General features: G+C 38.6%; 1 protein-coding gene across 1 annotated transcript; it reads left to right on the forward strand.

Annotated features, from left to right (window-relative positions):
* The first annotated feature begins 4,932 nt into the window (after nt 1–4,932).
* LOC149105453 (uncharacterized) lies at nt 4,933–20,957 on the forward strand. The gene is made up of 2 exons (XM_089271422.1): nt 4,933–6,489; nt 17,058–20,957. The coding sequence occupies exons 1-2, from the start codon at nt 4,992–4,994 to the stop codon at nt 17,453–17,455; spliced, it is 1,896 nt and encodes a 631-aa protein (XP_089127548.1). The 5' UTR covers nt 4,933–4,991; the 3' UTR covers nt 17,456–20,957.
* The last annotated feature ends 428 nt before the right edge of the window (nt 20,958–21,385 follow it).

Consider the following 21,385-nt stretch of genomic DNA (forward strand, 5'->3'; position numbering starts at 1 on the left):
GTAATTTATTTTTTTTTATCATAATTGTTATAATTATTCGATGTTCCGGGATGTTCCGGAATGTTCCATGTTCCTGGTTTTATCGTTGAACCTTTCATTAAAAAGTAACTACACAATTATTCTCGTGCAATTTGGAATAAATAAACAATTATAATATTTTCATGACTACAAATTGCACTCGACCTAATTGTTTCCATAGTTTTAGTAAGTTGGGAAAAAATTACTCGTGCTGATTTATTCGAAATTCTACTTGAAATGAGGTAATAACGCGTAGCCATAAATACTGCAAATTTGTTTTTCAACTGCACTCGCCACCACGCAACGGTGTCGGTGTTGCAAAAGTTTTTAATTTCAGTCTTGGTGAGTATTTATTGCTAACCCATACCAGAGGATCTATAATGTGGAACACTTAGATGTTGTTACTTTTAATCCAGAAGAGCAAAATTATTTTTCTAGGAGTCCAGTCAGTTCCGAGGCAGAAGCTATTTACGTCAAAGGACTCGATGACCGTAAACGTGGAGCATATACGTCCGCTCTCTTGGCTTCTGGATTCAGCCAAAAAAACACAGCATTTACACCATGTCCCTTAGGAACATTTAAAAATCTTTCAACTAAGGGAGTTGACGGATGTCAAGATTGCTCGCCAGGTAACTTCTATCTTCTTTTGTCAATCCAGTGAGGAGAGATAAAGTGCTACTAATCTTAGAATCTATTTTTATGTCAGTTTTTGTTTCAAGGGTCAGAAATTGAGCTTAAATGCCTTAATGTTTCCCAAAGGAGAATCTTCATTATCTCGAAACCTTATAAGAAGAAGCAATAGTTGTTATAGTAAACTAGAGGTTACAGTACAGCCGAATACAGCAGAAGAGAACAGAATATTACATTTTATAGTGTTTAACATAGCGTAGTATTTTTTTTTTTCATGACTGTGCGATATTTAGTCACGTGCAACCCTTAAATGACCCAAATTTATGTTACATTATGTTACACAAGTTACCTATAACTTGAGGGGCTCCGAAGCCGGAAAACGTAGCCTGCAGTATCGAGGTGCTACATTATGGAACAGCCTTCCAACTACAAACAAAACCCAGACCACTCTTACTGGCTTTAAAGAATCCTTGCGACATGGCAATCACTGTTTCTTATAATTTTAATGATGTTTCACTTAGGACTTAATCGCTCTTATTATAAATATGGTACGTAGTAGTACTAGTTTTAATGTTACTAATACTAATTCTAATATTGGCTGTGTTGCATTTGGTCGTTTTCCGTTGCCTTTTTCGCGAAGAGCTCTTGCTCAGTTTTCCCTCCAGGACCTGTCTGCACTTGACGAATTCTCGGTCCTTTGCTATGGATATTTTGCTGTCATTTTGTTTGAAGTGTCTGTCGAGGGCAGCTAACATAACCCTTAAGATGTCCGGCTCATAGTCGGAGCCAGCGCTCTTGCGAATTTCGGCAAAGAATCGAGAGAGACTTTCGTCACGGTTCTTTAGCTTCGTATTTGACAATTTCGTCATTAAGAGTGATTTTCTCAGAATGTCGAGAATCGGAAGACAGTCACGAAAAATCAATTTTTCTTTTATTTCGCCAAAACATACCTTTGGGTGAAATTTATTCAAGTAAAAATAGTTTGATCTATTTTACGGCCAAAATTTAAGAGAGTTCGAAATTTGCATATAATGGCGGTTTTCGCGGCTTAAAATATTCAAAATTTCACGCTTCTTTACGAAAACAGCGGGGGTGTAAAAACGATCCTGTGAAAACGAAACTTGCCAGAAATATTATTTCATTCTTATACTTTAAAATCGTGTAATAAGTTTTTTGAAGTTTTGTTTGTAGCTTTTTAACAACGGGTATTTGTACAGCCGCCATTTGCTTCTCTTGGCAAGGAACAATTAAAGGCCAACTTTGACTAGTATAAATGACCTTTGACCACACGGACAGTTGTGACAGATGCCAAGGTCTTATTGAAAACCTGACAGAGATTGAACGCGTCCTCAGCGAAACAAAATTTCCATCGGATGATGAAAAGGACGAAGCTGTTCCTGTTCCATCCTCTCCTGAAAAAGTCACATCTTGAGATCAAGTAACCAATACCGGGCACGGTTAGACGTTTTGGAACAACTTGACGAGTAAACATCTTAATTGTCAACGACTGGGCAAGGAAATTTCTGCCGCAGAGATATCAAGAATCTCAAATAGATTGGTTCGGTAAGCGAGGGATTTCTTGGCATATCTCTGTGGTGTACCGTCGCTTGGATGGTGTGCTCCAGTGGCAGGGCTTTATTCATATCATCGAGTCATGCAACCAAGAAAGTTCCTCATTGGTGAAAATAATGCAAGATGTACTAAGCACCATTAAGCTGGACAACAAAGAAGTTAGCGGAGCATATTTACGACAAGACAACGCCGGCTGTTATCACTCATCTTCAACCATTCTTTCTTGCCCAGTGATATCAGCCTCTATCGGCGTCAAGATACACCGTATTGAGTTTTCTGACACACAAGGCGGAAAAGGTGCTGCCGATGCGTTAGCAGCAACATACAAATCTCACGTCAGAACCTTCATCAACGAAGGGAATGACGTAACCACAGCACATCAGCTCAAAGATGCTCCTCTCTCACATGGGGGGGGGGGGGAATACACGGAGTGCGGGTTGTTTCAATGGAGACCATTGAAGATTTGGTAGAAGACAGTAGAAAGATCCCCACCATCAGCAAGCTTAACAATTTTGCATTTTACGGCGACAGCATTACAGCTTGGCGCGCGTATGGCGTTGGAAAGGGTAAATAGATTGTGTTGGAGAAAACATCATCAGGTAGCTACTGTAAATGGAAAATATATTTTAGGGTCAAAGGTCATTTGTACTAGTCAAAGTTGGCCTTTATTGTTCCTTGCCAAGAGACGCAAATGGTGGCTGTACAAATACGCTTAGTTGAAAAGCTACAAACAAAAATTCAAGAAAAATGTCACATCCTTTTAAAGTATAAGAATGAAATAATATTTGCGCCCGGTTTCGCTTTCATGGGATCGTTTTTACGCCCCTGCTGTTTTCGTAAAGGAGCGTAAAATTTTGAACATTTTAAGCCGCGAAAACCGCCATTATATGCAAATTTCGAACTCTCTTAAATTTTGGCGGTAAAATAAATCGTTGGAACTTTAAACTATTTTTCCTTGAATAAGCTCACCCAAAAGTATGTTTTGGCGAAATAAAAGAAAAATCGATTTTTGGTGACTGTCTTCCGATTCTCGACTTTCCGAGAAAATCACTCTTAAGGCCCTTGCTTTCTGCCCACGACTTCCAAACATTCATCCACGTTTTAATAGTTTTGACTGCGTTTTGGTTCTCTGATTTTTGGGCGAGCTTTTGTATTTCCTAACAGGAAATTTAAGGGAATCTGGCCGCCATCTTTTTTGAAAACAAAAACAAAAACGTAATTGTGTTCAGTGTTGTCATGGTAACCTTGTTATACCATCCATTTCTGCTGTTATACCACTATTATGCAGAAATGGTGATACTATCAACCAATCAAACCTCCGAGATTTCTCGGCTTATATTATAGATATTAGTATTAGTGTTAGTGTTAGCGTTAGTTTTGGCGTTAGCGATAGTGTTTTTTTTTTTTTTTTAATTTTTTTTTTTTTATTAGAAATGCAAGCTTATTTACAGGACGAACACTTCCACTACTTACAATACTAATATTATACTTACATTTTACTTACACTTCTTACACTTACACTATAGTGTTAGTATTATTGTTAGGGTTAGTGGTACATTACTTACGACACTTCTTTGCATTGCCACGTTGCTTCCATTACTTACTATACATGTATAGCAAACTAGTTTCGCAACCGGACATTTCTTTAGGTGGCATAGCATACCATAACATAGCATTGTTCTTGTCTTTTCCCAGGAGGTTTTTTCTCTGACACTCTCGGCTATGTGAGCAAAAGCTGCAAGAGATGTCCAAATGGTTCTTTTGTTGCATTTGATAAAGCACCTGGAAAGTATCATCGGGATTGCAAGTCATGTCCTCTAGGTAAGGTGGACTGTCTAGATAATCCCTCTACTATCTTAATCACTGTTAAATGGATGATTACGCTTCACTCACGCATAGATGACTTTAAGCTGTGGTCACTTAACCGATACCTAGTAAAACCAGCATCCTATCGGGACCTCTGCATAGGAGTTTCTTTGCGTGGAGCTCATTCGGTTGTGTAATGGTTATCCCACAAAATTTTATAATTCTGATTCTTAGGTATTTTTTTAGTATGGCGTCACGTTATTATGCAGTGGGAGAGATAAGACCAAGTTGACGGATAAAAACTCAATATTTGTGCTCATTAGAACACACGTAGCCCAAGCTCAGTTCGCAAACGTCATTATCACTCGACAGCGACAGCCTAGAAGTCCTGCCCAAACATCTCTTAGGTAATAATTAGCCTTGAACTTTTTAAGACAGTAAGATCTCTCTATGATGACTGCGACAGATCGTCGAGAGATCATTAACTACTCAATGATAGTAAGTAACCAGGAAGAGATTTGAACATACAGTCGAACCTCCACCTACGGCCACATACTACAGCGGCTACTTTATTTGGTCCCGGCAAGAGTCCATCACATCGCTCTTGTTTTAACCTCTCTACCAGGGTCATTACCTCTCCACAACGGCAACGGCCACTAAAACTCCTCTCAACCGGTCAAAATAACCTCTCGACAAAGGTAATTGATCAAGAACCGACGAACAGTGTATACAAAACCCCTTTATTTTTATTGTAAAAGGTCACCAAACTTGGTCCGTACCGCGCGTGGTTATCCAGGAAAGGTTTTCATTGACGTTATTACATTGTTCAATATCATCATTTCAATGTTAAACATGGTGACATTAGGAAATGATATATTGATTCTAAATCTCCAACAGGTACAGAAACTGACTTCTTTGCTGGACATCGTGCTTGTAAATGCTTAGAAGGCCAATATCGAACCCACATGTTCAAAGAATGTTTCAAGTGTGGTCAAGGGGGACTGAAATGCCAAGATGATTATGCTTCATTGAAATCTGGTCATTGGTGGGAATGGCGAAATGAGACTCACAAAAATCGTTACCAAGTTTTCATTAAAAATCTCCTGGCATCTTCACCAACTCTAGAAACTTTCCATATACAATACCCGTATGCAATACCAACGCCTTATAAGTGCCCAGTTGAGGAATCATGCAAGGGGGATTTAGATTCCCCGTGTGAGAATGGGTACGAAGGTCCACTTTGCAGCGTTTGTAGTTCAGGACACTTTAAACAGTTCAAAATCTGCACACGATGCCCATCAAAGAAATGGATTGCTGGTCAGCTGTCTATAACCCTGGTCATTGTATTAATTATCATCGCCGCTTTGGTGTGGACGAGCCGAAGAAAAATTAAGAAGAAAGGAGAAGGCCGTCTTATGGATACGTTTTTTTCAAAGCTCAAGATCGTAATTGGCTTTTATCAGGTCACGCACGGTTTGCTGGATGCGTTCTCGTACATAAAATGGCCAGGTTCTCTTGAAAATATCGCGAAGTATTCAGGATTTCTTCAGTTGAATGTGCTGCAAATAGCACCTGTCCATTGCCTTTTCCCCGAAATGCGCTTGGATGCCTTTGGAAGCCTCTTTGCAATAATGGCAGTAAATGCTGGTGTCATTTGCATTGCTGGCATTGCTTACGGAGTGCATAGGCTTATGATCCTCAGAAATCACAACCTGGAAGACGAAGAAAAGTCTAAAAGAGTGTCACAATCAAAAGAGCTGGTATACAGGAATATGTTTTTCTTCCTGTACGTAACGTACCTCAGCACGTGTTCTAAGGCAGCCAATGTCCTTCCACTGGCCTGCAGGAAACTTTGCCGGGATGACAAGGAAGAGCTGTGTTCCAAGTACCTGAAAGCAGATTACAGCGTGTCATGCCAAGGTCAAAAGTACAATAATTACCTTATCGTAGCATACATTTGTACTGCCTACATTTTTGTTCTGCCTTCTGCCGCATTCATCGCCATCTGGAGACAGAGAAGAGCAGCATTGACCAAAAAAGATGCAGAGAGATCACAGGGCCGGGCCTTCAATCAAGAAATGATCTCTGGAATGGGTTTCCTCTTTGTAAATTACAAAACCCGTTCGTGGTATTGGGAACTGGTTGAAACGGCTCGTAAAGTGATCCTGACATGCGGTCTTATTTTTGTGGGACAAGAGAGTAGGTCCTACATCGGTTTGGCATTGGTCATCACTGGGATGTATGGGATCCTTTTCGCCTGGGTCAGGCCATTACAAGACGTGATGGAGAACAGACTGATGACGACTTCTCTTGCCGTGACAGTTGTTAACATGGTTATTGGAGCGATGAGCAGGATTCCTGCCGAAAATATAACGACAGGGTCGTTGGATGCTGATACTGACGCACTCTTATTCAAGATACTGGTGTTCGCTGCAAATTCGTTGGTGATTGGCCTAGTAGTAGGTAAGACTCTATTGTTACTATAAATTTGGATATAAAGAAACGATGCAACATACGTATGATGATTAATCTAAATTGCCACCCTTCCACGAGATCAAATACCCAGTTCGAAAGTTGTATGTCTTTGGCCATACAAAGACCTAGGTAGTCAATCTGTTGGCCTGGGTTCGAGTCTCCTGGATCTAGATATTCACAGGTTATTGAAGATAATGCTAATGCTTATTTTATTTTGATATTTTTATTTCTTTGTGCTGTTCGGTTTTTTCCTCTGTTTTTAACTTTGGGGAAGACTCTTAATTTCACTAGTACGTGTACATTCATTATTCACCGAAAGTGATATTGGTCGATACACATCGATCTAATAGTGTTGCCATGTCTAGTTACAGTGCTGTGGGTCTATGAGGATCGATTCCTAGTTACTAGGTACCATGATACATCTAAATCTTACAAATACTAGTTAAGAATTGGTAAGCGTGCAACGTGCAACTATTGAGTTATGGATGTACGCGGGAGGTCGCTAAGCACGAAAGAAGCGTAAGAGCCGCGCAATGCGATGGCCGAGTTCTTTAGTGCTTAGCAAACCTCCCGAGGGCATCCATAACTCGATAGTTGCACGCTGCACGTTTACCATTTCTTTTATGACATTGAGACTTTTGAGATAGTGTATGCTGAATCTCGTCCGGCTTACATGAAGTCAAAAGCGCCATGCATAAACCGCGCGAAAATACTCATTCAAAAATCTGAAAAAGCGACACATCAAAATTCTTCTTGGATCGCGGCTAGGATCGTTTCCTCGATCTCGGGTAAATAAACAACTATAAACTGTTCGGTTAACCTAAATATCAAGCTGAAAACAAACGAAAATTGCCGCCGGTAAAAGCGTTTCTCAAAAGTTAGTTAAGGTGCACCTAACCCCTAATTTTTTTTTTTTTTTTTATGCTAAAACGAATCCACTTGTTATTCAAATCATTTGGGCGGAAAAAAAAAATTCATTTGGTTGAATACTCGATTTTTATGCCTTTCAAAGTCGAGCTTATAGTGTGGCGCGACCGCGTTTTAGGGAGTTTGGGGCAGCGGTTGCTGATGACGTCTACCCAGAAACCAAACACAATGGCGCCTCAGTCAGCTTTCTGTATTTGCTCGAGAAAATGGAAAACAAAACTAATCGTTTCAATATATTTTGGCACTAAAAACGTCCAAGTTTTGTTCCATAATCATTTCTCTTTCCTCGCTGGAATCAGGGTTAAGTTTCGACTCGGAAGACTCCGAAATAAACTTCTATCGAGCTCGTTCGATAACTGTGAACTGCGCATAGAGCTTTGACAGCAATTTGCAATATTTCAAGCGACGAAGGGGAAGACTTCTTGGCGGACGAGCTGCTTGTATATTAGGAATGGTAAGCTAGATATGAAGTGGAGGAGCAGGCAAACGAAAAGCAGGTAAAAAAACTCAAGGACTGCTTTAGATGGTAATTTCGTCACCTAAACACAAGATTCCCACGCGTGTTTATAGCCCGTTTACATTTGTCTTTAGCGAGAATGTATTTTGTCAGGATATGGTTGCTCTATTAAATCCTGTTTGAGTTTTACTTTCTGGAATTCTTCATGTTTATAAGAGCGACGTAGGTGTTGCAGTTTTCGAGACTTGATAACCTCCAAAACACTGGCTTCGATCGATTGAAAATCGTATAATGGTTCGGACCTGTATTTTTGAAGCTGCGAGAAGCAAGGCGGGAGGAAACATTTCATACAATTACCGATTTCACATTGTCACACGTTTAAAGTCGTAACTTTAAATAACCAATGTAAATTTTTCTCAAAGTTTGCAATAAAATTTGTCGGATAAGCGAAAACGATGTGTTCCCTTTGCGGTTCGCAGATAATGTTACGCGGTCATATTTTCGACACTATTGCACAGAGTGTTTGTCACACTGCTGATTTCCAAACTTTTAAAATCTCTGTGAGACTAACCATTTTGTTATCATGTAATTCTAAAGGATTAATCTTCGACTTTTATCTTAATCGAAAGAGAAGTAACTGCTGGTTGGCGGCGTACAGTTGCGACCTATTTACACATCAGTATATCGGTCGCAACGCTTCTTGATTGATCACACAACTTTGCCGGCTATGTTATAAATACTGCGGAACTGGAAGATATAGGTTGTCGGTAGCACTTCTACAAATTGCTTGTTAGCTTTAAGCAGAAAAAATAAATAAATAAATAAAAATAGACTATAAAAAGTTTGCAGAACAAATTCCAGTGAGAGTTCTTCAATGGTTCTCACAGACTCAGTTCGCTTGTTTTGGTTCGACAAAATCAACCATCGCTTAAGGTGGCTCCCTTCAGTATTAACAGTATCTTCACCTGAAGAAGGATGAAAAACTAACAATGTATGAACTACTTGTTTCACCTTTGGGTTTTAGCCCCTGGCATTCTCAAGGAAGATTAGCAACACACCTGGGGTTTCGTTTTCGTTCATATGAGTGTATTGCAGACTGTTGCCATAGCAACATCCAATCGTAAAGATAACCATCCTTTTACTATTTTCCACCTATTTGCTTCTCTTTCTAGGGTTCGCCTCAGTATAATATCTTTAAACTCGGCAGTCATGTCAAAACGATTTCGGACAATAGTTTAATTTGAAAAAAATGAAAAGTTTATCTGGTAGATTCGCAAAAATTATTAATCTCCTTAATTTTGATCAAAAAAGAGAAATCCTTAGGAAAAAATTTTGTCAAAAATGATATTATGAAGAAGGCATCTATATCATGAAATATACAAACTTTCGCAAAATTTCACCGAAGGAAACACGAGAAAAATAAGCGTTTTTTTCCTTCGTTAGCTTATTTGTGACGTCATAAAATCTCGAAACGACCACGCGCGCATGCGTATCAATGACCCACTGGCGTCATTTGCGCGTGCAAGTCGGAAAAGAATCGTGATTAGCTCATATGTCCTACCTAAAACTAGTTTTCGCAATATTATGACACATTTTTAGAGAGGAAAATTTAGAACAAGGAATTCTTACCCTATGGACAGCTAGCATCTTGTAAATGAGCAATTGTGGCTGCTAAAATTCGACCTTTTTTTGTTGCTTGGTATTTCCGAAGTGCATATTCATGCTCCACGAGCTGGTTACACGACGTAGTTTGTTGGGGAGTAACATCCTGGCTCATTCCAGATTTAGCGGAATCCTCTTCCGTCGTATAGGTGTGTTAATATATTTGTTTTGCTCCGTGCGATGATCGTGACGATCGACCAAATCAGTTTCTCTGGTTGAAAATCCTACATACCTCGTACTTTTCTCCTTTAAATCAAATACAGAAGGGTAGGGTCTTCTATTCGGTCGATAAACATTTTGAAACCAAAGGAGATTCACGCAACTTTTGTGATAAAACAAATTTCGATTTACTGCGTAATCTCGCGAGCGACGTTCGCGAAGAGTTTTGAACACTCGCGCCATCGGGTGTTTTTCAAAATCAGTTCGCGCGCGGTCAAAAAACTATAGGGAGCCACCTTAAGTTGCAATTATGGTACCAGGACCATTGACCGATCATCGCCAGTAAATTGTACAGTATATCTTTCTTTAAAACTGGGATATTGCTTCAACAGCCGATAGCACTTCTGGAAGGCGTTTCTGCGCGCTTTTCGAATGTGTATTGCACCATCCTGAAGGAAATGAGAGGGCGTGATATATTCAACCTTCCTGGGTAGACGTCACAACAACCGCTGGACCCATTCTCCTCAAACTCGGTCGCGAAACAAAGTGGCAGTGTTTAAGAGCTATTTTCGAGATTTCGATTTTGGATTTGGATCACTTTTCCGAAGAATTGAAAACAAACCGCTCATGGTTGAATCTTTTGGTGGCTGAGTTCTCTGTACTTCACGGCCTCTTCGGAAAAAAGAAGACAATATGGAACCAGACGTTTCTTAAAAGTGAGAGTGGAGAAGAAAGCGAACAAACACCCTGGCTTTGAGTTGTTTGAGATGCTTTATTCAATAACAGGTTTGTGGGTTTCGTTTTCCTTTCCACTTCGTTTTAAATATTTGATCAGTTGCGCGTCTAAGGCTGAACTTGAACACATAAATGGCTTTTAAAAAAGATTTTCAGCTTGATATTTAGGTTAACTGAACAGTTTGAAGTTTTTTGTTTGCCCGAGATTGAGAAAATGTAAACTGTAAACTAGTCGCGATCCAAGAAGAATTTTGATGTGTCGCTTTTTCAGATTTTTGAATGAGTATTTTCGCGCGGTTTATGGCGCTTTTGACTTATGTAAGCCGGACAAGATTCAGTATATACTATCTCAAAAGTTCCAATGTTATAAAAGAAATGGTAAACGAGCAGCGTGCAACTATCGAGTTATGGATGCACTTGGGAGGTTTGCTAAGCACTCAAGAAACTGTCCAAATTTCCGCTATGCATTACTAACCTCAAAAGGCTGACACAGACCAGTTTGTTGTTTTCTTTGGTCCTTCTCCGAGTGCCGAGTGCCTTTGTATAGCTGATTCAAATATCTTAGGTGGAGGTCCGGCAAAAGACTTGAGCTCGAACTTTCTTACCTCACAGGAATAATCTTCCTCATCTCCGGAAGAATTATTAGATTTTATTTTAAAAAATGGGAATTATGTTTTAAAAAGTGTAAACATCAATGACAAAATTGCCGAGTAAAAGTACATATAAACAAACTTACGTGAGCGTGCAACCCACGGACAATGGATCGAGTGTATTAGCCAATTAGAACGCGCGCTTTGCTAAAGGCTATGTTATAATTTATCCTGGCACACGGCAAACAAGTGCTCTGGCTGCGGTAACAAAAATCAGTATTGTTTTGTTGCGCAAAGTCAAGCTCTTAAGCTTGTGATGGGCGTTTAATGGGGGTTTACCTCAGACGGTTGACATTTTAAAATAAAGCTTTCTGGCTGTTTACAATTAAGAGTGCCTGCCTGTCAAAATCAGACAAATTCTTAATTTCGCGGCAAGGGTCGAAAACTCGATTTCCCTCATATTCTTATGGTAGATAGGCTAGGGCATGACAAAAACTACTGGATAGTTTTTTTGACAAAGAAACATGCAAAGTACCAACTTCCGTTAAAATTGTCATTTCACGCACCATTCTATTAAGCAAGTTCGAGGGCTTCGCATCCAAAACCACATAATTCTTCCGTCTTTAAAACACTCAAATATTTTTGTGCAATGTTTAAATGTGTATTGGGTTGATTTTAGGAAATGTTGCGTTGTCTTTTTGGGTGCAAAATAATGAAATTTCGAAGACATGCATTTAATTCACTTAAAAGTACTTCGTGAATATAATTAATTTTTACCATGTGCGAAACCTTCAAATGGATTAAGCTTCTGGTGGTTGAATTGCAGCAGGATGGTCTACAGATTCCTGTAAAAAGATTTTAGGGCATATGATTGTGAGAGACGCGAGAGCTTTTCAAAGTGCGTCAAAAGTGCAAATATTTGACCATTCCCTCGTCAAATTTCAATTTACGGGTTAGACGTATATTTTAGCATGCGCCACATGACTTGACCTATAATAACTTGAAATAGATACAGAGCTGATAATTTCGAAATGTTCTAACCTTATTTGTTGTAAAAGGCAGATCCAAAGCCGATTTGACGTGTTTCTAGTCGATCTCTCACCACTTATCGCACATGCAGAGGTTTGCTTTTGTTTACACAAGTTTAACGTCCGATGTACATCGGCTACTGTCAACCTGTGATTGGTCGAATACCATGAATCTGTGACCATCTATCTGCGCATATGAACATCACTGCATCTAAGTCAAAAACGGCTGAGTCATTTGTAGATAGTTGCTTGCTTTGCACTGCGCCAAAATATTACGTTTGATAAATTGCTGACCATTACCGATAAGCGTGTCGACGCAGCACAATCTTACAGCCGTTAATTGTGCGTCACGCAATGCTGTCACGGCATATGCTACACATTTTGATCTATTTTGTACAGAGCACTCTCAGGATAAGTGAAAACAATTTAATCATTGTTCATCTGTTTGTTCATATATAATAATATATATATATTTATATAATCGTATTCTATAGTGTACGTGGCCTCTGTCCAAATCACGTTTGTTGTACGTTCTGATGTTTCAGACAACAGCTGATAAAGCTAGTGCCTGTACTCACTAGAATTTTTTAAAAAAAATTGCCATAAAACAAATTACAGATCAATGAAGCAAGAACTAGCTGAAATAAAAATAGGAAATCACAGCGTGTTTAACTCGTGAGAAAAACAGACTAAATTTAAGTAGTAATTACGTGAGTAAAAAGCCATGGCCATGCCATTATATTTGGAGTATTTAGTTTGCCTAGTAGCGAGGCATTGGTATGTTTGTAACAGAAAATAGAGGACTGTCAATACAGTCCAAAATTATTGTCAGTAAAATATTGTAAATAAAACACCTATTGACCGGTTACCTCCGCAGCCACCATTTGGTCGTTCCGATAAGGGTTTAATTATTGTCTTTACCCCTATTAACCGGCCACCCAAAATTTAAAAACTTTGTTTTGGAAAGGTCGATGGTAGATAAGAGTCTGAAATTGAAGGTGCATGACGAGTGATAATTCAAATACACGTCTATCATGACTGACTTGAACTGACTCCATGGTCACCACGAAGTTTATAACCCTAGCCCTAAATAATCAAGGCACTGAACATCAACCTCCATTTAAGCGGCTAGCCCCATTAAGCGGTCACCACTAAATTACCGGAGGGTAGCCCACTGTATTACATGTAAACCAAAAATCATTGCACAGCACGAAAAAACTTAGGTATGAGTTTAGCGTTACATTATTACGCAGGGCATGTAGGTAGCGGTGGTAGAGTAAAAAATAACAACTGGGGCAATGGTAAACTATTCATTCTTTTCATTTCTTAATTCAATCTCTTCCTACTCAACACGATTGTGTGCTCCCAGTGGCTCCAAGCCTTACGAAGCCTTATGTATTAGGATAGAAATTGTCCTACCCCTAGCCCCTAAAATGGGATGACAGCATTGCGTGACGAACAAGGAACCGCTGCAAGCAAGGATTCAAGCCATCAAACCATGATGATCAAACGTAATATTTTGGTGTAGTGCAAAGCAAGCAACTATCTACAAATTACTTAGCTGTTTCTGTCTTAGATGCAGCGGTGATCATATGTGTCGAAAGAGGGTCACAGATTCATGGTATTCGATCATTAAATAAGTTGACAGTTGGCGATATACATCGGACGTTATGTAAACAAAAGCAAACTTCTGCTTTATGTGCAACGAATGCTGAAAGAAACACGTCAAATCGGCTTTGGCCCTGCCTTTTACAGCAAATAAGGTTAGAACATTTCGAAATTATCAGCTCTGTGTCTATTTCAACTTAACATTGGTCAAGTCATGTGGCGCATGTTAAAATATACGTCTGACCCGTAAATTGAAATTTGACGAGAGAATGGTCAAATATTTGCACTTTTGACGCACTTTGAAAAGCTCTCGCGTCTCTCACAATCATTTGCCCAAAATTTTTTTTACAGGAATCTGTAGACCATCCTGCTGCAATTCAACCACCAGAAGCTTAATCCATTTGAAGGTTTCGCACATGGTGAAAATTAATTATATTCACGAAGTACTTTTAAGTGAATTAAATGCATGTCTTCGAAATTTCATTATTTTGCACCCAAAAAGACAACGCAACATTTCCTAAAATCAACCCAGTACACATTTAAACATTGCACAAAAAATATTTGAGTGTTTTAAAGACGGAAGAATTATGTGGTTTTGCATGCGAGGTCCTCAAACTTGCTTAATAAAATGGTGCGTCAAATGACAATTTTAACGGAAGTTGGTAATTTGCATGTTTCTTTGAAATAAAAGGATATTTTGCCAAAAAAAAACTATCCAGTAGTTTCTGTCATGCCCTAGCCTACCTACCATAAAAATATGAGCGGAATCGAATTTTCGACTTTTGCCGAGTTATTTTCCATTTTTATGGACAGGAACTCTAAAGTTGTCATTTGTTGGTCAGCGGTTAAGTTTCGGCGATGAAGGGTAGGGGGAAAATTCAGTCGACGAAATGAATTTTAATGTTTACCGTTGTCTCCTCTGTTTAGATATGTCATGGGAGAACAGGTCCAAGAATGCATATAAGACATAGGTTTTGCTTTAACAACACTGTAATATATAGTAAGACCTAATACAAATTACAGAAATTAATATTTAGGATATGATTCAAATGAATACAACTAAATACGAGGTTTTGCTTATGAAATATATGTCAGCGGCTAAAGCTAGGAAACAGGAGACTTGGAGGCTGCACTGCACCCAACAATAAACTTCTAAAAAACAAATGTTGTAATGCAAAACCTCATGTGGTCATGAAGACCGGAGACAAATTCTAATTACATCAAAATAGGAGCCAAAGTGATCTAAACTAAAGCTAGCGAGTAAACTTGAAAACAAGTTCACCCTGGCGGTCGAACTTTCTAAGGACACTACAAGAAATACAAAATGTGTAAACTAACAGAAGTACAGGCGAATTCAAGACATATAAACAAGACTAAGGAGAAAAAAAAATGGCTAGCTCGTGGTACAAAAAATAAGTCTGTGGCCGCATAGAAACGGAAGAGTGCACAAAATGGTATCCTAATTCTACGGCAGAAACAACAAGTGAAGCAAAAGATTATAGCAGGATCGCAAGGTGATGGCTACGATTTACCAATATAAAATGAAGAATAATTCCAAAGCGGGCGAGCAAAGCTCTAACACGTGAAGCACGCCACACACTACTTACTGTACGTACACGCCCGGTCATGTCGGTCCCAAGGCCCATGCGCAATCAATAGTACTGTCGACTAAATATTAGCGCATGAATAATCCCTTTACTGATTTACGCGAGTTTTGCAACTTCAAGTAGTTTGGTCAGAATTGCATATGTAACTTCTGTCAGGTAAGCCTTTCTGGACGCCTGAAGCGAACTACCTAACAGTGCCTGTAAATGGAGCGTGCGGAAAAACATGGAAACGGTTGCATGCTATGGAAAAAAAATTATTGCGCCGGAGCATTCTTGAGCCCACTGAACCTTTGGATCTTTACAGTTCAAGATCTAAAGCTCTGGAACACTGGGACTACCAAGACGGCAACGTTTGCATGGGATTTTAACAAAAGCGAAATATCGAGAACATATTTCGCATTTTCGTATTCTTCACTGTGTTTACATCTAGATTCTTATTGTTAGAAAACTCAATATATTTTTTTTTTGATGTTTTAAGGTTTAAATTATTTAGAAATTTAATTCGCAAAAAGACCATTTTTCACTGTAGCGCTAAAAGTTTGGTCGTGTCTGATAGAAGCACCTCAAAGCTTTTGAAAACGAAAAAAAGGTTTGCTATAGCTCTATTTTTGGGAAATAAGGTGCATATTCAACTTTGCAGCCAAAGAACAATCGGAAAGATTGTGACGGTGTTGAACTGATACATCTTTTCCTATAAACAAAAGTTAAAATAATGTCTCACAGTGAAGTTAAAGTTCTATGGAAAGAATTATCATTTGTCGTGCTCCTGACAGGATTTAAGAGCGTCTTGCTGTAACGTTACTGGAGTATATAAAAGTAACAATACCTATGCAGCCTATGCACGGTTTTCTCCAACTTTGTCAGGATGAAGGTCTTTACCAACTTGCTCGAAATTGTATCTTAGAAATTGTTTGAATTTTTCTTTTATAGTCAAGGTGGCCTTACCTATTTTTTCCCTTAAAGAGCAAAACTAGACCCTACAATTACATTTTTTTTTCGAGGGTTAGCAAGCTAAACATAGTTGTGTAAGCTACCCCATAATATTAATATACCATCTTTTAGAAGTACTTTAGCGTTGCCATAGCCGCATGTAATTAAAACCTCAATTTTATATCAAATTTTTCAAAATTATACGCCTCGACGACGTTGTTTCACGTCAAAATTCAGGTCAAATCGGTGGGCTGGCACATAGACTACCTATAAAATTATTTTGTTTTTTCTGGGTAAAGTTGCACTCTATCTTAGTGTTATCGCAAATCTAGTTTGTTTGCGTAAATAACGCAAAGACTAGGCACTTAAGTTAATTGCCTGACAAGTGGTACCTTTCACGCCGCGATTAGGTCTCTACGATCAGTCATTGTAATAAAAACTGCTATTAGCCAGCAAACGATCATTTTTAGCAGAAGTTTTATTCTAACCGTTAGATCGAAATTTTCTCACAAACATTTAATTACTACTGTTTGACAGCATTCTTTCATTCTGTGTTAACCTTTTTGCGAGTAGATTTATTTGTGAGACATTTGCCAACTAAATATGACTGACTGCTTAGACGATTGACGCTTATTTTTGTTTTTCGTATGTGGCGTTTGGTGGTTAATTTTTATGCTGTTGGAGGGTTGACGACTAATCTCATTGAGACCCTCTTGAAAGTGCGATGCTAGGCATGTGATAATGATTTTTAATGGAGAATGGAAACTGTGAAATTTTTGCCACCATTGATGTGCTAGATATCTCAAGTGCTGTGCCAAAAACATCAAGTTTTCTGTTTTCGTTTTGTTCTCAGTTCAGTACGCCTTGCACCTCTATGACTACTTCAAGGAGTGGCGTAAAAATCCTCATTGCTCCTTTTCTTGCTGTCTGGCGTTGTTTCTCCCTCTCGTCGATTTGCAAGGAGAAATTCGAGGAATGGTTGGGAAAAACGTCCTGAAAACCCAGCTGCAAACGGGACACTTTGAAATGACTACACTTCGTGCGGCTGTTAAGGACAGTGGAGCATTTGATGTTACTCTCGAAGAAGGTGAACAAGGCGATGATCACGCTTTGGACCTGCAGGATGACAATCGTCCAGTCGCCAAAATCAGCAACAAAAAATGTCACCAAGGAACACAAACAGAATTCTCTTCGCGTTTGACAGTCTCTGATTTCCCGTTGCATGAGACAATTGAAGACACACACCTGTAAAGCAGTGTGAGTTTATAATACTAACAAGAAGGCAGGGAACTAGAATAGCCCTTTTAACCCTTCCTATTGCATGATGCATACCAGTTCTTTAGTTCCTCTAGAACCCGACTCAGAAAGAGTAGAAGTTAGAGCTAACATAACTGAGAATCATTGCTGAGCACTATAAAGGTTGAAATACTTCAACTCACTATTTCAGACTTCAAGGGAGACTTCTCTCTTGACAGTATTTAGACACTGATAAAATATCACCTCTTTAAGATACAGTAAATGGATCCCTCATTTGCTCTGTCAATGGCAGCATAAATGCAATTTGACGAATAAAAGTAAACTCTCAAAACTAGGTGAGTAGAATAGACCAGTGCGATAGTCTACCTTTATGCTCCGAGAAACGTTCCTCGATCTTTAAAGGAATTGTTCATAACAAAGTTTTGTTTCTTGTTTTAGTAGTATTTGTACTCGTCGGCTTTCTCTTTCAAAATCTCTCATTCTCACTTTTGAAAAGAAAGCTGGGTAACCACTCTTGTTTTCCAAAGATCCAGGCCTTTGTGTAACATGTGGGTGAGATTTCTGTCTGATAGTACAAGTCCATTTTAGTATGCTGTTAATTTCAGCAAGAGTTGTTAGAGCTTCTCTCGCTATTTATGATAGGTCGCAGCCCTTGGCATCCAGATGCAATTCATTCAAAAGGAGACACTATCAGCACGTCTCCATGGTAACAAATATACCTATTGAAATCAATTAACTAGATATAAGAGCTTCATAAAAAAAAAGTTTCGATAATGTTAAAATAGCCCAAGTTTTATTAACCTTAGCTAGTTTAGCCTGGATGTGGATACCACACTCCTTGGGTTTTTGTTGCAATAAGACATATCAAAACTGTTTTGCTTTGCATAGATAACCCTGAACTTAGTCTACAAGATCAGATTTGCTGTTGGTTATGACGTTATATGAAGTCACATGGCATTGATAAGTCTAACATCTTTGATCCGAAGTTGTCGTAAATGTATGATAAAATTCTAGGCAGGTGAATTACAAGTTGATTTTCATTTTCGTAAAAAAAACTACCGCACTACTGCGAGTTTTTGTTGTTGTTGTTGTTGTTGTTGTTTTTTTTTTTTTTTTTCGTTTTGTTTTCATGGCTGATGACTTATACGTCCCATATTTGTCAATCAGGCCTGCTAAGGTAACTGCAAGAGCAGGCAAAGAAAGGAAAGGAATCCCTTTAATTATATATTTATTATTTCAGAACGTTCCATCACTAGTGCCTGCATTTCACATCTTAAGCCCGTTAAAGACTGAGGGATTTGCAGACGATTTATAGGTTTTCAGTAAAGTTTTGGTAGACGGAATTGAAATAATCAACTGCAGCATCCATTTCAGTTCATAATTATCTAGATTTCAAGAAACATTTTTCGCCTGTGCTTGCTCAATAAAGTTTGTAGGGATTTTGATTAGTTTTCCGGTAAACTCTGATAAAAAAGCACAGCAGGATAACAAATCATGGATAACCTTACTTCGTAAACAGAAGGATATTATATATAAATTTTGATTGATATGTATTTATCAGGCGTGTGCGCCCGCTAAGGAATAGATGGACGGTAGGTCTCTAGCGCCCGCTATGAGGGAATTTGTAGACAGTTTTACACATTTTCTCAAGTAGTTTGTCATAAGAGAAAATCAGGAAAACAGTATGCTTCTGTATTCATTCTGATTCATATTTACCCTTGCTTATAATACAATTGCACTGAAGAGTGCTGCTAATATGTCTGATGACATTTTGATATTCATCTCTTGCACTAAAGGATAATGTATTCAATTTATACGTTTATCGTAACATTCGTGGTGAGATGCAAAAGCAGGGAAGCTTATAAGGTGGTAAACTAGAACGTATTTCTGACACTTGCATTGTGCCTGCATGGATTTTTTTCAATCTTACTGCGAAAGAGGGATTTATAGGAGAATTTATCAATTGTTTACCTTGCATTTTTGGGAAATGAGGAGGTAGGAAAATGATAACCTCAGTGAAAAAAGAAAAGGTTTCGTTTTCTAAATCTAAAAATGGGCCTTTGCCACCTTTTTCTCATGTTCTTGCTGAAAAGGGTTATGTAGACAATCTAACAGTCCTTCAATAAATTTTGGGTAAAATAAAAATCGGAGGAATACATAAACTAATGTTTTCGTAAATTTTGGTAAGGTGCAAGAGATGTATCCATTTTAACTCATATTTATTCTTTCTGCAATATTATATTGCTTATGCGCGCTGTTAAACATTTGTCGTATTCATTGCTTGCCCCTGCTATAAATAGGTATGTAGGCAATGTAACTAGTTGGTGAAACACAAAGCAGGGTGGCAGAGGAAACAATACACAGGTATTTGTTACAATTCAGGGTCTCTTTACAAGGAATCAGGATGGTTTTTGACTAGGAAAAAATCACCGCGACGCAGCTTCGGGTTGACGCTTTTTGTTGGATAGCTCTTTCCGATACACAGCCTGACATTTTCCATGTAGTCCACCAATTAGAAACCATAGTTGACACTTTTGCACATATAGCCATTGCTGTTCCGTTATGGGCCACTATAATGTCCAGAGACCAGGTTTTGTCGAAATAGTTTTACTAAATACTGCTATTTTACCCTTATCCCCTATTTTGTTTACTGCGATGTTGACCCTGTTGATGTCAATACGACCAGCCACCCCGGGGCTCATGTAAACATTACATTTTGCTATCGTTTAGCGGCAAGCCGACTGGTATATATATATCCCGGAGTCCTGTAAAGAGGCCTTCAGATTTGATATCTACTGATCTAGCTGTGCCTGCTTTTGTGTTGTTTGTAGACAATTTGTAGCTTTTCTGTAAAGATTAATCGGTAAAGAAATATCAGCTAAAAAGTAAAGTGATTTATTACATGGATATTGATGAAATACCGGGATTTTTCTTGTTCGTAAAATTTGTATTTCTTTTTCATCTCGTAGATGAAGATGTCATCATGGTTACGAACATTATAATTTCTGTTTCAACGTCATTAAAGTTCAATTTTACTTTTTTTAACGCGGAAAATAACAATTTCTAAGAGGCAAACGTAATTTTTCTTTGTGTTTCATGAAAATGGTGGTCATATTAATTTACACATTTTCGATTACAGACCCCACCTCGGTTAAGGTGACCACTGTTTTCGATGCTTCTGAAATGAATACAAAACTGAGGTGTCTTAGATTTGGATGTTTCATCGATATCCATATAATTAACAGGGTAAGTTGCATGGCTGCTTATAGATACGAATTTTATGTTCTCGTACCGATGGTACACTTGAAAAGAAAATTCGGGCGTTCATGTACAATAATATCTTCTATATATCCATTATAAGTTACTCGGCTTTTGAGAACCATTTATGACTTGTACCTGCGGGAAAGAAAACTTATTTGTAGTTATTTTGATTAGTTTTTTTTGTAAACTTTGGTAAAACAGAAAGAGCAGGACAAATAAACATCTCAAAAGTAAATGGCTGTTAAAATTGTCCATTGAGTGTCGTGTGACAGGCATGGTTGCAGTCAGGGGGAGGCATCGCTCCTTGCGCCGAAAGGAACGTTCTGAAACCAAAAAGTTCAGTCACCATGCAACTCTGTCCCTTGGCGCTGCTCTCTTCGACTGGCCAAATCCCTCCATTCTGCGTCGGAGCTCACTACTCACTACAAGCTCCAGGCTTGCATCTGCATCTGGCATCATTTTCTGTAACTCTTGATGAAAAAGAGCCGTGTATCGCTGAATATATGTTCCTTGGTGCACATGCAAGTTTGATAAGTCCCTCAGAAGAAATGCTTGCGCCAAATGTTTGCTAGGTGAAGTAGGAAAGAGAATAGACATGCTTGACCGTACCATGAAGGGCATTTGGATGAATATAGGCAGTATAACATGATATACAGATTTAGC

Source organism: Orbicella faveolata, unplaced genomic scaffold (genome assembly GCF_042242905.1).
Source record: "Orbicella faveolata isolate gen_17 unplaced genomic scaffold, um_ofav_v1 contig_34, whole genome shotgun sequence".
In the NCBI taxonomy this organism is placed as follows: domain Eukaryota; kingdom Metazoa; phylum Cnidaria; class Anthozoa; order Scleractinia; family Merulinidae; genus Orbicella; species Orbicella faveolata.

Excerpts from the sequence above, each read along its gene's own strand:
- LOC149105453 (XM_089271422.1), top strand. The coding sequence starts at position 4,992 with ATGTTCAAAGAATGTTTCAAGTGTGGTCAAGGGGGACTGAAATGCCAA. Across the intron at positions 6,490-17,057 it reads GGTGATTGGCCTAGTAGTAG|TTCAGTACGCCTTGCACCTC; the intron begins GTAAGACTCTAT and ends TTTTGTTCTCAG.